Here is a 17,000-nt window from a genome sequence, read left to right as displayed (position 1 = left end):
ATATATATATATATATATATATATATATATATATATATATATATAATTATTTTTTACATTCTTATTGTTGTATGTCCTTATGATAATTAGGTTTATTTAGCTTTTTTATGTGCATATTTCCATGAGCTGGGATCGTTCGCTCTGTAAAACTGCATGAAAAATGTGAACGCATATTGCGATTTTGTTGAAGAGTATTTCACATTTGCATCTTGACATGGAGACTTCAGACAATAATGGTCATACCTCAATCCAAAATCTATCCTACAGATTTTATCTAGGACATATCTGAAGTCGCACAAGTCACGATAGGTGTTTTCTTTAGTAGACATTTTGTATTAACTTGTTGGACTCGCTCTCTTGCATCACTCCCATCTCATCTTTGATAACAGCCAGATTTGATAAATACCTTGGAAACTGGGATTCTTGTTACTAATTATTTTGAAACACAACTGTTAAAATCCAATTACTTGGATTTATTTGCCATGTGGCTGCAAAAAAAAAAAAAAAAAACATACTGAGGAAAAAACTTGTGTTGACGCTCCAGCACAGAAGGTTTGGACACAGAAGGTCTGTTTAAATTGTGCCCTTGGGAACAAAAGCCAGCAGCCAAGATTCTCTCACTAAGCCAGAAATAGTGACCCGAATTTCCAGTGACTTACTTGCCACGCAACAGTTCCAGAAGATGCCATGTTTTGTCTGGCTATAGACAGTTCACCAAAAACTGACACTTCAATCATTCAAATCTTCAGTGGAACACAAAAAGAGATGTTTTGAAGAATGTTCACGTCGCTCTTAATCAGTGTAAACAGTGACCAAGGGCTGTCAAGGCTCCAAAAAAGCTCAAAAATGTGATCCATATAACTTCATATAACTCATTAGCTTTGTGTGAGAAACACTGAATTTAACCATATAATGTCTGACATATGAAATAATAATCAGAAAAAGTTAATTGAACGTTTAGACAAAATAAAAAGGAAGTTGAGTGTCATATTTGAGATGTAAGGAAGAAGAAAAAACACCTCAATATTTTATTCAGAGGCCCAAACTGAGCAAAATTATGCAATTTGGTAGCAGTATAACAGACTACGTACATAAAAGCATATAAATATCACCTTATATCTCCCTATAATTAGTAAGATGATTTTTAAATGCTTAGTTTTATAATCAAAACCTGATGTTACATATTTGATGGTCACATTTGAACTTGTTTTTTTCTAAGAAAAAAAAAATGTATATCAAATAAATCTAAATTGATCCAATCTAGAAAGTTTTTATCAGACAACACAAGGGATGTAGATTGTGTTGAATTTTGGAAAATTATGAGGTATTGAATTTGCCTGTCAAATATAATAAATTAAATTAATGCTTTTTATCCAAAGCGACTTACAGTGCATTCAGGCTTTCAATTTTTACATATCATGTGTTCCCAGAGAATCGAACCCCCAACCTTGCGCTTGATAGTACAGTGCTCTACCAATTGAGCTACAGGAACACTAGACTTTATAGGGTGGGAAAGAGCAATATGAACAATCGCCCAAATATCACACCGAAGAAATAAGTAATAGAGGGTTGGAACAACATGAATGTGAGTAAATCATGACGGATTCGACATTTTTGGGTGAACCTTCCCTTAAATGCGAACAATGAATTGTGCTCCAGTGCAATAAAAATAAAAATACTGGGAAATACCCAAGACATGCCATTTATTTTGACAGTGTCGCTCATGGCAGTTTGCCATACGTCCTCGAAAATGAGAAAGCGTTGCTTTTTTGGACGCTCTTATTAGGTTTTACATCAAACCGCTGGAGATAAGTAAATAAAAAGCTGCAAACGGAGCTCACACCACTGCTCTCTTTCACAACGAGTCGATGCTTCTGAATCAATATGGCACCAGGGGTTTATTACGTCTGACTGACACAAAGAAATATTGGTGTGACCCTTACACTTTTGAGTGAATTGGTTCTTTCAAGGGTATTTTCTCCTCTTCCTTCACACCTTTTGTTTTCTTTCCTCTTTTTGAAAACCCCCCTTTAACGCCTCTGATATATACAGCTTCAAGACTCATTAAGAGTTTAGAGTGTGATCATTTTAATGAGCACAAACACAAACTGACCGTACAACTTCCTAATGCAGCTATTTGGGTGTTAATCTCTCTATTTTTATCGTCTAGAGTCCTTTGTCTCGTTTGTTTTTGTCCGGATGTCTTAAAGTCTTCCTGTCTCCCTTTCTCTTGTCTTTTTATGTTACCCTTTCTTTCTTTCTCCCGCCAGCTGTTTTTCTCCCCGGGTGCATGTCTTGGAGAAAATTGAATCAAAGCGTTTGCCACAGTAGTGCTCGATAAATATATATATAATGCATTGTTTTTATATTTTGGTATGTTAACAGGACGATGTCACTTTAAGATAAAAATAGAGCATCATATGTCAAAAAAATAATGTGGACATTACTTTTACAAGAAGCAAAGGTCTAGGGAGTACATGCATTTACTAGAAAACCTACATTACTGGATGTTAGAAAATGCTGACCTGAGTGTCTGTAAAAGACAATAACATGCATAAATACATGCATATATATTTTTGTTATTTTTTCCCCTTGCAAAGTTATATAAACTCTTCTTATACGTAGGTCTTCTTATCTCCCTTTCTCTCTTTTTGTTACCCTTTCTTCCCTTCAAATGTCACTTTATTTCTCCTGGATTGTTTGTCTTTCCAACGCCGCATGTCGCTGAGAAAATTGAATCGAAGCGCTGGCCACAGTGGCGCTGCTCGATAAATAGATATAATGCATTGCTTTATATTTTGTATGTCAGCAGAACGATGTCAACACAAGATCCAGTCAGACTTTGTTATCTTCTGCCTGGATCTTTTTGCTTGTCGTATCAAAAACGCAAGTCGGTTTCTGGTCAGCTTCTTTTTGCTGTCAAACGTTTCGCCGTTCGCCCGACGTATCATGAATTCATGAAAACCAATTCAGAGCTGTCACACACGCCACAGCTATTCAGCATGAAATGACATGCGACTTGGTGTTGAGAGGCGGACGTGTGCGAATATCATTTTCAGGGTGGCTGGACTACGTCCCTCCCCATCTGTCAGTGTGTGTGTCGGAGGTCAGAGGGGAATTCCTTTGTGTTTTGGGGAGATTTCGGGCAATTCTTTCTGGGGACATGCAGTGGACTCACCATATGCTTCCCAGTTAATAGCTGGAGTCGTGTTTTCATAAAGGGATCCGTAGAAAAAGCTGTTCTGACACCTGTTCAGAGACACTCACACACACCTACAGTACATGCTCCATTGTTCCTGACAGTTTGTGGGATTCAGGGCACCAGCAAGACAAAGCTGGCACTGAGACTCCAGTGGCTCGATCAAAGTTTGTGGCTCCCACAATTGATGAACACAAACAATGAGTGTGCATGGAATTACAGCGATTATACTTACAAGAATAGTTCGTCAACATCATTTGCACACTTTTGGGTCGTTCCAAACCTGTACGGATTCCTTTTTTCAGTGGAACCCCAAAAAGTGGTGCTCTTTTTGTTATAATGGAAGTGAATGAGCTCTGAAGGAGATGAAATACTCTTAAGCTATCATTGAAATGGTTTTTATGGCATTATGTTCTTTTGAAGGCAAATAACAGCTTTTCGTGAGGAACAGACTTAAGTTGGTATTTACTGAAATCTTCCCCTTCAGAGAGAGTCTGATTCATTTATCATTCGTTATCAGCGATTCATTTGAAACATTTGACTCAAAAGAACTATTCAGTGGTCATTGGAAGGAAAATGGAAATGGACATCGGTATTTCTCTTAGGAACAATTTTCAGTGGAAATTTTTAGAGCTTGACAGCCGCAGTTGTATAATACTGTATTACAAAGCATCAAAGTGGATCATATGACATTTTTTTAAGGCAAATGATAGCTTTTCACGAAGAACAGACTGAATTGAATCATTATTTACTGAAATCCTCCCTTCCAGTGAGAGTTTGGTTTATGAATGAATCATCACTTTGATCTGGAACAGGTGATTCATTAGAAAGATTCGAGTCAAAAGAAAAAAAAAATCATGTTTGGGACATTGTTACTTCTCCTCATGACATTTTTTTGGTAAGCATTAGCTTACATTTAGTCCTTTTTACGGTCAGTTGTATGGTGCTTTTTGTCAGTTTAGAGCTTGAAAGCCCTAGTTGTCATTCACTTTTACTATATTTAAAAGCATAGGCCAGAAAAACAAACAAACGTACATTTATTTACATAGCTTCCAACAGATTTCCATATCTCACAAATATAATCAATTTCCTTGCACTGCTTTAATGCGTTTTCAGCATTTTGCACATGTTTATCTTTCACCATCTATGTGCTTTGCTTTTCTTCTGCCTGGATCTCTTTCTTTCCCATTACAAGCTTTAAAGGGACGTTCACACCAATGACCATACAGTTTTATTAATCATTTGAACTCTACAATAAACAATAGCATAGTCCACACCACAGCAATAACAATAACAACATCACGGCGGATCGATATAGTTGGAATTGCTTTCACAATGATTATTTTACAGGTGGTGAATTATAAAACGGCCAATAAGTATCATCTCATCTTTAAAAAAGGGGAAACATTTAAAGCGGTACACGACAAAACTGCAGCACATGCTTATAAACAGAACATTATCATCTATTGGTGTGAGCGCGAATGTAGTTATCCCTATAATTATTGTTCTTGGTGTGAACGGAGCACAAGGCCTGTTCATACCAGTTTATATGATACGAAGTAAATTAAGTTTCAAATAGTTGCAATTCTTTCAACCTATCACTGGAAAAGTGTGTTTGCATCATAACTAAAATGTTTGGCTTTTGAACAATAATTTTACCTTGACTTTAAGTCATACTATTTTGTTCATAAAGACAGTTTTCCAATCTGATCCAATGAAGAAAATAAAGTTTGGTGCCAAAAGTTTGAATGAATCAACCGAGCATTTTACTGTGAAGTGACAAATTATTGAATTGCAAAACCTCTAGTTTATTGAAGCAATGTTTTGTTTCGAATTTTTCTTGCGCCAAAAATTCAAAGGGTGCCTTCAGCTACTGAAAAGATCACAGAAGATCCGGAAACTTGAGTTGTATCAATAGGACAATGCCGCCAGCGCTCAACCTCTTACATAACATATGTCATAATCTTTGCCTGATGTCTGCTGCAATGGCGTTTTGTCAGTTCCTGTCTCGCATCTGCCGAATTTGGCAACATAACACAAGTTTCCTGTTGTACAAAGGGTTTTTTTTTCAGGTTTTTCATGTGCGTTCCAGAAAGCGTGGCCCTGAGTTCAAAGCCACTGTTTTGATGCGTGCTTCCTAGATATTATTCAAAGCCGACAGTCTAGGAACTTTGATTAACTGAGGCATCTTTACAGTTCCCTGTCAGAAACTACCATAGCTGGGTCATTTATTGCTTGCTATTTCTTGTTGGTCGTTTCCTGAAACATGTCGAATTTTGTGGTGACTTTGTTGATTGCTTATACACATGACACTCAAAGTACATACGTGTCATCATTTGTACTGACTGCTCGACATCAACATGTCTTACTCGCCGTGCTTCTAGTCATTTCTGATTCCACAGGGAGCAGCCAAAGGGACCTTGATGCACAGAAGAGCAAGTTAAATATTTCCTGTCGTCGCCTGTCACAAATGTCGGTGCGCCTGAGAGCGCAAATTAAAATAGGAAATGTTGGAAATTGCCATTGCCGAGCCCCCGCGATGTAAGCGCTCTGTCACCTCATTTTTCAAAGCTACAGCTTCGGCTCCAAGACGTTGAGATGGAGAGACTCATTTCTTTCTGTCCTCTTGGAGACAAGTCAGCTCCCTTCACCAGCCAAGTGGTTATCGCCAGGCTCAATTAGGTGCTGGATTGCCCATCTGAATGAAGGAAAAGGTGTAGTCAATCACTTTTAGGTTGCAAGTTGGAGGTTATAAAAAGGGGAATAGGCCTGATGCCACATTTTGTCCTTGATGTTCTTTCTAGGATCTATAGATGGGAAATTACTCAGTGGTGCTCGTTAAATGAAATCAATATTTTAATTTCCACTGGGGTTTGGATGGTTGAGCGGTGGCTTAGGGGTTTGACTGCCAGATGCGATGAGCTTTGGTGCTCATTTAGGAAATGCAGGTTTGAACCAATGCATCAGTGGAAAAAAAGGAAAGGAACGGACATATTGACACTCTCTCTGTGAAAACAAACTCCCGGTCCTTCATTGGCACTCTGGCAGCATCCTGCTATATTAAAGGCAATCAGCGCCCATTGAGATCACGGAACGGGTTGTGTGAAAACCACTTCAGCTCGTGTCTGTGGGTGACAGTATCAGCGCACTAGAACCATGTTAATGTGTCGACCGACTCTTTGCCTGTCTCTTTCTTAATTGCATCTTTTCATGTCAGTGAAAGAGGACACACACACACACACACACACACACACACACATACATGACATGCTGCCAGACGATTGCAGGATGCACCTGCATGTCCACATGCTGGAAAAGACCAGTAATGAGGTGGAATGCAGACTGTTATATTTCAATCCACTGGAATCAGATTTTTGACTAAGACGCCAATTATGTGTTCAGACATCTTAAATATTCATCCATTCCATCGGAGTGGAATATCCCCGGTGTTGTGCGTCGGACCATATGGTGTGCTTGAGTGACTAGTCTGAATGCGTCTCCCAGATGGCAGAAACCTCTGCATCAGTATCCAACTTCTACACGGCTCTATATATGTTCCAGAATAATGGGCTGGTTTGAATTCTGATTTCTTCTTTCGAATAAATAAATTAGAGTTGCGTCTAAAATGAAACAATACACATTTTAATGCTATAAAAGTGTGCACATCGAGAGAAATAAACAGTAGATGTTCACGGTAACAACTTCTTTAACTTGAGCAAACGCTGCTAATACACATACATTTGTTAATTAAAGTTAATAAAAAAAAAAAAAAACATGAATGTTTAAATGCTATTGAATAAAAAGAAACGATCCACTCGAAAGTCTCGCTCATCATGACAGTACCTGGGGTCCTGTGTCTCTGGCCGATGACGTCACTTCCAGGGAGGCATGTTGTACACGCCCCCGTCCCTTGACTCCACCCTCATGTCAAAACGGTGCCACAAAGACAGACGTGCAGAAAAATTAAGCGCAAAGGGAAAACGGTATCGCACGCTCAAAGTAGATTGACACGCAAAATAAAAGCAGCGTTGCAGATAAATTAATAGATATGAACATGGAAAATATGTATTGCAAAATCATTGCTTTCGCGCTGTTTCATTTATGTTTTGCAATTCTTAATTTTTGTTTGCAAAAAGCTAATTTATTTTCCTCAATACTTTAATTTTCGTTTGCAAAACTTTATTTTCTTTTGCAAATCGTAATTTTTTTGCGTATATATATATAAGGCGTTATTTTGACTCCATAGCTCTGCCATTCTGTCTATCATTCTTGCGTTCTTTCAGTTCTTTCTATTGTTGTTTTGTTTTGTCTTTCTTTCTTCTTCTCTTTTCTTCTCAACCATCAGGACTAGGTCACTCCCCAAAGTAACTGAAACTTCCTATCTTCATTGACACTGGTGATCAGCCATCTGTGTCAACCACACAGTAATAGAGAGAATTCACCATTTTAGTGCTTATATTGTGGCACACATCTTTTCCTTTTGCTCTTTTCTATTGCACACAAACACACATAAATGAAAGGCTGTGATTCACTTATTTGTTTGTTTGATGCATTTATGGTGCCCCTCAAGGCACAATGTGTTTGTCTTGCATCACAAATAGAGATCTGTGGGCTTAGACGTGAGCTTTTAACCCACTCGTGAATTGTCTTGGAGAAATGCCATGATTTGTGGAGACGATGTAAATAGATATTATAAACGTTCCAGGGAAGCCGATAAGAGACCCATTTGCAATTGCACAATGTAAAAAACATTTAAAGGAAACTCTGTTTTGTCTTATTATGGAAAAAAGGATGCTCATATCTCCTGTTTGTGTTGAAGTGTGGTGTGTATGTGTGCGTTTTGAGGGAGCAACACTGTAGCTTGATTCACGACTGTGTCCAAAAACTCACAGTGGCAAGACGGATGCATTAAGATGTTTTGGAACTACTCTCCTTTAGTTTCTGTCCATAAGGGGAGGGGAAAAAAATCAAAGAACATTCTCATTTGTTTCTCCAGCGATAATACATGGAAAGTAAAAGATTTTTCATAAGGGTCCCACTTCTCAGTTTAGTTTATTCTTAGATCTCCAAGCCCCAAACTGCACTTAAAATAGAATATGCTCAATGTTGCTGAAATAAAATGGATAATTAGTTTGCATAATATTTATGATGAATCATAGGAATTGAAAAAAACTGGAACTCATATACATGTATTTTACATTATTACATTTATGTATTTATTGTTATTTATATTTTTTTATATTAGATTTGTTTGCACGCATATTTCCATGAGCTGATATCCTTCTCTCTGTGAAACTGCATGAAAAACGATAAGACACAATTAGATTTTGTTCCTTAATGCGAATATCTTTTTCATGAATATTAGTATTAGGAAAAATAATTATTTGAAATCTGAATACATTTATAAATCCTAAATGCAAAGTTATAATTTGAAAAGAAACGAATGTAAACAATGAATGAATATCTAAAAGATGAAATGCATATATATTAATTTCCAAATATATGGATAAACTTTATGAATAAATCATACATGTGTGTGTATATATTTGCGAACCAGAGTATTGACAAGGCTTATAAATTCATCTGTACTTCTATATTTCCATAATTAGCAGTTGGGGGTTGCTCAAGTGCACCTAAGTCATGGTATTGCCAACCCAAGATTCAAACCCACAACCCTTGTGTGAGGAGTCAAACTCTCTAACCACTAAGCCACAACTTCCCCTATATATTCCCCATTTACATTTGTCTATTCAGAATTGTAACTTTATATTCAGAATTTCAGATGTAATATCAATCTCTCTCTCTCTCTCTAATCAGTGTACTTTTCAGTGGATTTCTTTTGGCATGTCTAATGTCCACCTGATGAAAAGTGTTAGTCTGATAACCTAAAGTAATTGTTCACATCCCCTCACATGGACAAGCCCCAGGTATGAGCAGTATTGATGCCTGCTTTAGCTCTAACAAGACTCCGGATGAGCTGACGGAGGCCGGAGGCTGTGCGAGTCTACAGAGGTCTGGCATGATGTTTTCCCAAGATCAGAGAGCGCAGGCTGGGCAAAACAACAGCAGGATTAGCTCATGCCAGTGCACAATCGCCTTCCCACGGTGAAGACAAAGTGGGCAGCATCTAAAACTGTGCTTTCTCCCTGAAAAACCTTTGAGAAAGAAAATCATTGATACGAACAGATACTGATACTGGACTGAGCTGTAAGGGACTCTGTGTTTGTGTGCTTTTACACACCAAACCTTCCCCCAGATCTTTTGTCTGCAAGCATGTCGGCTTCCTTCTGTTTGAGTTTCAGTTCTTTTAGTATGTGTGTGGGTTTGGCGTAGTGTCTGTTTGTGTGCGCATTCACTCGCCTACCTCCATGTAGGAGGTTTTCGGCTTGTTATCTGTCACCTGCCTGTGACAGACAGCCAAATACTGCACGGCTCCAACCTGCAGATACAATTAGGAGATAGACTCCCATGATTCCCGGCTGAGAGTTTCTGGAGGTCACATGATCAGGAATGGAAAACAGACCCCCCTACATGTTGGGAATCGAGAAGAGCAATGCAGGAAGGAAGATCCAGCTTTGATTGAACTGACACGCCGTCCATTTAACCCAGCAGATGAGATCAAATTAATTTGAGCGATTAATCGACTGTGCGGCCGCAAATGAACCGACTGGCTCATTTGTTCTGAAGCCCTGGACAGCTCATCTCTCTGTTCGTCCTTGCACTCGTCTTTGACTCGGAGCAGGTGAGCGGCCCGCTGTAACGTGTCCATTCTCTCAGACAGCGGCTTGGGTTTCGCCCTTAGCCACAGAGAGTCAAATCTGCAGGATCTATTATTTACTGCCAGCTCTTCGGACTCTCTCACACTTGGTTTGTACTAAAGACTTTCTGCCTGTGGTAATGTAGAATGGGCTTGTCATATGTTCTTCTGTCTGCCTTCGTTCTATCTGTACTTTGTTCCATCCATCGTTCTGTCTATCCCTCATTCTGTCTTTCTGTTTATCTGTCCTTTGTTCTGTCCATCGATCTGTCTGTCTGCTCACCTATCTGTCCGATGATTTATCTTTTTTTAAAATCTTTTTATCGTTCTGTCCATCTTGAGATTTGATCTGCTCAGCCAGCCGTCTGCAACTGCATTACATCAAAAAATAAATATGCTTGCCTTTAAAAGATTTAAAAAAAACAAAAAACCTCATGTGTTGTTGTGAGTGATTTCACGCATTACGGCTTCGTTTTTGTACTTGTATGTTTTCTTCAGGTTGAGTTCAGTGCACATGTTTTTTTCGACAGGATATAAAGACATTTGAAAGGCTTGCTTTGAATATTGTAATCTATTTGATGGGTTACTTGACTCCTATAAACTGAAAAAAAAAGTTTAATCATCTTTAACAGTTTAATCATAATCAGTTTTGACATGAGCGAAATGTGTACTCGGTTGACCGTTCTCTCTCTGTTTCTCTGTGTTTCTCCTTCAGGATGCTGGGGGAGCACGGCTTGACTGCGCTCCAGTCTCTCCTAGCTGTGTTTCTGCTCTTCACCCTGGATCACGGTGAGTCATTCTCTCCTGAATCTGAGCGCTCATCTAATCTTATCCATTCAGTCGTGGGAGTGCACTTGTCAATCAAAAGCCCTCGTTGACTGAGAAACAACTTTTTCAAATCTCAAGATGTCCCAAACCTGCAGCTAAATAAGTGCAGTTTTCCACTTGGAATTCTTCCCCAATGGAAGAAACCAGTGCAACATACACATTTTCAAAAATAAAGGTTCTTTATTGGCGTTAATGGTTCCATTCATGGAATTATTCCATTACACAACAGCCATCCATCCATCCATCCATCCATGAAAGTCAGTGGCGACCAATTATTTTGTTTGGACCCCATTGACTTTTATTGGATGCACAAAAAGTTAAAAACACTCTTATTTTACATTATTTTGTGTTCCACTGAAGAAAAAAAAAAGTACTATAGGTTTGGATTGAGATGAGTAAATGATACCACAATTTTTTTTTTTTTTTTTTTTGAGGAAGCGTCCCTTTAGACAGGTTTTCCCGTCCTTTCATCTTGTGGTAATTACCATCGCACACCTTTCCCTGACCAGACACTGATGAGTCTTTTTGGACATCGCTGATAAATCCCCCTCGGCTGGATTCCGCCCCTCCGCTGGTTCCATCTGCAGTAAATAGAGAGTGCGCGAGGAACACTTTCATCTGCAGAAAGCCTCATTTTCTCACATTGCCACCTAAAGACTTGTCATCACTCACTCTAATGCCTGCAATGGCTCTCAGCGCCGGTGAAACGTGCCCACGTGCCGTTACAAAGGAAGGTGCTTATGCATGGCCTACTCTGTTAAAAGCCTGTTGTAGATGCAAATGCTTAACTCTTATGGGCCAAAACTGTAGTAGAGAGGTGACAGAAGCTTCTAAACACTTACAGACAGCGTTTATTGGTGATTTTAAAGAATAAAAGATTCTGCACCAAGGGGGTTGAATAATTTTGAACATGAATGTTTAGAGCCAATTCGAATTTTATCATGATTCATCAATGTTCCATTCTCAGAATCACTCAAAAGTGTATTAACAAATTTTCTCTAATACTTTACTGATGCCTTTGTTAAATTGATTTCATAAAATGTTATCCTCCACAGCAAATTGTCTTGCAGGTCAAGGGGGTTGAATAATTTTGATTGCAACTGTAGCTTCGCTCTTCGCTCAAAATGCAATTTCTTTTAAAGTTTTATTTATTCATTTAGTCTTTGAGAGATGCTGAGCCATGCGTCCTTTTAATGTTCTTTCTCTTAAAATGTAAAATGCCAACATTTTACCCAAAGGGATTGAATGTCACAAAAATGAGTTTATTGATGCACATTATTCAATAAGTCCATTATTCCCATTAATAATTAGTTTAACATTACTCATTTTAATGGTACAACACTCAAATATTTAGTCATGTTTCAGTCACGCAGCTGCTGCCCCAGTTTATGTTGGAGTCGACTGGTGTATTTTTCATCCAAATGGGACTTGGTTTGAGTAGCATCTCCGTATCACGTTAAATAAATGTGCCATTACCCAGCAGAGAACGGGAAATGTAGTCAAGCCTCTGGACTCAGAGGATCTCTATGTATGTGTGCGTATTTAAGCAAAAAACAGGAAGGAAGACAGGAGATATTGAGCTCAGACACCCTGGGCTCGGTTAATATTCATGGCGCCGTGAATATGGCGGGAACCTCTGGGGGGTTTCCAGGGGAGAGCATCTCATGCGAGACGCTTTCAGAAAGGGAATGTCATTAGGACGGCCCGTATGCGTTTGCCACCGTACTGCATTAGCACACCTGTTCAGTTTTTAATACGATGATTCCCCTTCTCAAACACAGTTCTGGAGGAGGCCGTATCCATGATGGCGGAGGATGAAAGACACCGTTGGAGGTCCCACTTAAGAGTGCGAATCAAATAAACAATCCTTATTCGCTGGAAATAATGCAAGTTTGCCACTAACGCTTTGGCTATGTGGACACTTGACACATGCCACAGGACAGTCTCGGCCTGTGGTGGAGTAACTGAAAGAAAGAGCTAGGGGAAAATACGGACAAACATGGGTAATTTGCCTAGTGGTGGACTGTGTAAGTGGCGCCAGCACTAAAGAGAAACCGCAGTACTCATTCGGATTCGTTATTGCATTAGTGGTGTATCTGTTGCCATGGCGACCGTTATAAAGTAGTTAACATTTGCAGGAAAATTAACATCACTGCAGGTGACTGACTTCTTACAGGGGGAGGTCAGGTAAGAAAATTAGAGGACTTATTTGATAGTATTTGGTCCATTTTATATCTTTTAACCTGTTAAATGTCACGGGACGCCTGCGTTGACTATACTATATTACAATCAAATCTAATCTAATCTTGACAAACTATATATCGTTGGAAAGGTCTAAGACTCCCAAATATATATTTTACCAATATTTTTTGTTAAAAATTATCTAGGAAAAGTAATAGATTAATTTATAACAAGAGTGCACCCTCAGAAATCAACATTACAAAATAAGTTTTGACCTTTGTTTAAAAAAAATCCTTCCTCGTTGGCATTTTCTCTATCACATTTTAGAAATCATCAGAAGTTATATATCACTTGAAAACATAAAATCTCAAAATTCATCCTTTAAAACCCATTTTCAAATCAGACATTGCATTACCATGTAAATGGCACATCAAAATCATGTTACAAAATGTTTTCAGTCATGAATTATAAAACTTTTGGTTTGTATCATGCACATTCAAGTCTATCTTCAAAAACGTGAGTGACAGTTAACATTAACCTCTCTCTCTTTTTTTTCTGTTTATTGTTTTTAAATCCAACTATGTTGGTATTCGTTGTTCATTCGTTTTTACGTTCGTATGTTCGTTCATTCCCTAATAATAATAATGATAATGATTAATTATATTAAATGATGTTTTATGAAAGTATTTTATTATTTATAATTTAATGATAATAATTATTGTTGTTAGTATTTTTTATTATTATTATTATTGGCCATAATAATAGTCATTATTATTATTACTTAAGAATTGTTATTATTGCCATCCTCTTTAAATAAAATAAATTAATGTTAATCAATGTAATATTAATTTATGTTTATTATTATTATACAAATCAATACATGCATACATTTGTATCAATATTTGTACAGATTTATTTGTAAAAACATTTTTCTACCACTCAGTAAGAGTGATTGCGTTCACAAGCCAATTTGTTATTTATTTATTTAGTTAGTTAATTAGTTATAAATTTAATAATAATATAAGTAAATAGTTCTTAGTCTTATTTGTTCGTTATTATTATTATACACATTAGTATATTTAAAAAGAAATAAACAAATACAATTTGGCATGGCATGCTTGTAAATATTTGAAGAGAGATCACTCGTTAAAGCAATAGTTCACCCTCAGTTACTGGTCCCCATTGACTCGCATAGTGTTTTTTTCTATACCATGGAAGTCAATGGGGACCATCCAGTGAAGGTGAACTATCCCTTTAAAATTCATTTAACATACTGAATGCCTTCTGTCACTATTAAGACTAATGTTGTGTGAAGAAAGTAGGTGGCTTTTTTCATTTTATAGTATAAGACTCTTTTTTTATTTTCATTTTATTTCCTTCTTCCCTCCAATTTTATTATGTTTTACTGTCATTAATTTCGGTGCTCCTTTCGGTCGGTGTTGTAAAAGAAGAGACCGGTTACTTCATAAAATCCCTCACATATCACCGTCGAAACAAATGAATGAGATAACTACAGAAGGCATGGCTTGTCAGCATAACCCCGGTCCACAATCGATCAGTCATTTGGTGGCTGCTGGGTAATTGAAGACAATTGGGCCACTGTCAGCAAATAGCCAATTACATTAGCCTGCAGAAAAAGAAAGAGAGAAGAAAAAACATGTGTGTAGGAGATGCGTTCAAGCGCTGTTGCCTTGCGTTCCCCGTTCTGGGTTGATGAAGGCTTCTGACAGCATTTAATGCATTTCGGGTGTTCAAAGACGACGGGAAATAGTCACAATACATCAAGCAGTCGCAGGATTTTTGGCCAATCTTCGGCCTCATAACCTTCTATATTTTACCTTCTATTCGGCTTGACTTCAGACGGACGAGGAAAGATTAAAAACAGCGGCAGAATTTCAAACAAAAGGCCGATCTCCAGGGGGTTATCCTTGTAAAAACATTTCCATCTAAATGCAGATTTGGTATATTTCGCCATGCTTCTTACATTCATTATTTACCCATGTGGGAGCAAAGCAATTTTTTATTCCTCGACTCTAAGGCGTAATTTGGTTTTTAAGGAGGTATCTGCATTTGATTTCTGTTTATTTAATGTGGCAAATTAGATCACTCTTGCACACAAAACATTACAGATGAAAAATGTTTCACATGGTTGGCACAACTGTATCTAGAGAGCAGCCTAATTTACTACATTTAAATGGGGCTGCAAAATGTGCATGAATGCAATTTTAAGTCTTTGCGCGTGTTTGCGTGTGGGCATCGAGGGCTTGGGGAAACAAAGTCTTGCTGCTTACATTCTCCTGAAGCATGAATTGGGGCAGCAGGGAGGTAATTTAGAGCCTCTCCCTTATTGTGAGCAATGTTTCCCTGAAGATGGAGGACAGAAAGAAAGGAAAGCATGAGCTTTGAGATGAGATCTAGCAGAAGGACTAGAGAGGAGGAGTCGAACCCCCTCCAGAGCAAACAAGCTATAATTTATAATTTAGTGATTTCAGTTGTCCTGCTGCTGCCAAATCACAGGTGAACCGTTTTTGAAGCATTTGATCATGTAATTTTTTTTTAAAGTAATAAAATCATGTTTTAAATAATCATCAGTATATATTATAATTGTATTATTCTATATTATATATTTATTGTTATTTTCAATATATATATATATATATATATATAAACATAAGGAATTTATAAATAGAGAGATAGAGAGAAAAATAAGATAGAAATTGATATAATAATAATAATAATAATAATAATAATATATTACATTGACAAATGTGTATATTTATTTATTTTTTTCCCCATTTTATATAAAAAAAACATATATTAAAAAAACATAATTATGTAAAACATTAATTTAAATACATCTTAAACATTTGGCAGTTTATAGTCTAGTATTTTTATTACAATTTCTTATTTGGTATTATAAAAAAAAAAAAAAAAAGATAGATTATATATATAATTTTTTAGTTTGAGTATTATTATTATTATTAGGTACGCTGCATGTTTATTATAAAGAAGGGTGGCTTTGCTTGCAAATACAAATGTAAATCTGCAGTTTTTCACCTGGGTAAATAGCGCAGGACCTTTGTTTGAGCAGCACTACTGATTCAGGACCCTCGTCAGAGCAAACTCAAATCGGATCTTTCCTCTCAGCTCACCGATTTGCTTCATGACATGTTTGTGAAGATGTGTGCCTTGATTCAGCGAGAAAATTGCAAGTCCATTTAGTCCTTGCTTTGATGTTGTCAAGCACTCGCCGGCCGGTGCTTTCACCTATGTACAGTCTGTTTCTGTGGGGACCTCCATCAGCTCCACCAACATACTCGCTATTACTCACTGCAGATGACTGCTGCCCGTTACAGAGGACATTATCCTGCATGCTTGAGCTGAATGTCATCACAGATCAATTTATACTATTAATACTTTCTCTAAATATGCATCAACAGCGTATTTATGGTATGATGATTCTCTTTGCTTTTTACATTTTGCAGGATTTAGCTGTTTGTAGAAGCAGGTTTGCCCCCAAAAAATATATAAAGAGACTAAAATTGGGGTTAAAGGCTTCCAATTTGATGACTAATGTAAAGTGAGACTCATGAGGAATTCAACTTTTCAGCAGTTTAGAAGCATTTAGGATGTAAATGATGTTATAAAAAATAAAAAATTCAATTATTTATTTGTCAACTGTATGTTTATGTATGAAAAAAATCTTTCAAGCACACCTGACGCTCCACAGGGAACTATATTAATATGAGTTTCTTTGAAGCATTTAATAGATCGTGTTTTTGTGGTTGTTTTTTTCCTGGTACAGCTCACTCGCTCTGCAGCCTCTGCCACATTTTTCATGCTTTTTTTTTTTTTTTTGATAGAAATGTTTTTCAAGGCTGTACTGTGTCTTCACTGACTGAGGGCGTCCGTGTCGTTGCACACGTAATGACACAGGATCTGCATGGTGCTGAGATGTTAGACTGCAATACATACGCTTTCATTGCATCATTTTGATTGTAAACTAAGACCTACAGGTGATTGCAAAGATAGTAC

At 37.4% G+C, this 17,000-nt stretch overlaps 2 protein-coding genes across 3 annotated transcripts in view; both read left to right on the top strand.

Moving 5' to 3' along the window:
• The window catches only part of LOC127943135 (protein strawberry notch homolog 2), a 296,904-nt gene that overhangs the window by 134,651 nt on the left and 145,253 nt on the right, over positions 1-17,000 (top strand). The window lies entirely within an intron of this gene.
• LOC127943136 (neurocan core protein-like) overlaps positions 1-17,000 on the top strand; it is a 101,570-nt gene that overhangs the window by 15,260 nt on the left and 69,310 nt on the right. For both annotated transcript variants that reach the window (XM_052539334.1, XM_052539333.1), the window contains exon 2: positions 10,672-10,745. In XM_052539334.1, the coding sequence (XP_052395294.1) occupies positions 10,673-10,745 (73 nt within the window). In that variant the 5' untranslated portion in view covers position 10,672. The remainder of the gene's footprint in view (positions 1-10,671; positions 10,746-17,000) is intronic.

Source organism: Carassius gibelio, chromosome A22 (assembly GCF_023724105.1).
Source record: "Carassius gibelio isolate Cgi1373 ecotype wild population from Czech Republic chromosome A22, carGib1.2-hapl.c, whole genome shotgun sequence".
Classification (NCBI taxonomy): domain Eukaryota; kingdom Metazoa; phylum Chordata; class Actinopteri; order Cypriniformes; family Cyprinidae; genus Carassius; species Carassius gibelio.
This window is presented reverse-complemented; position numbering and strand designations above follow the sequence as displayed.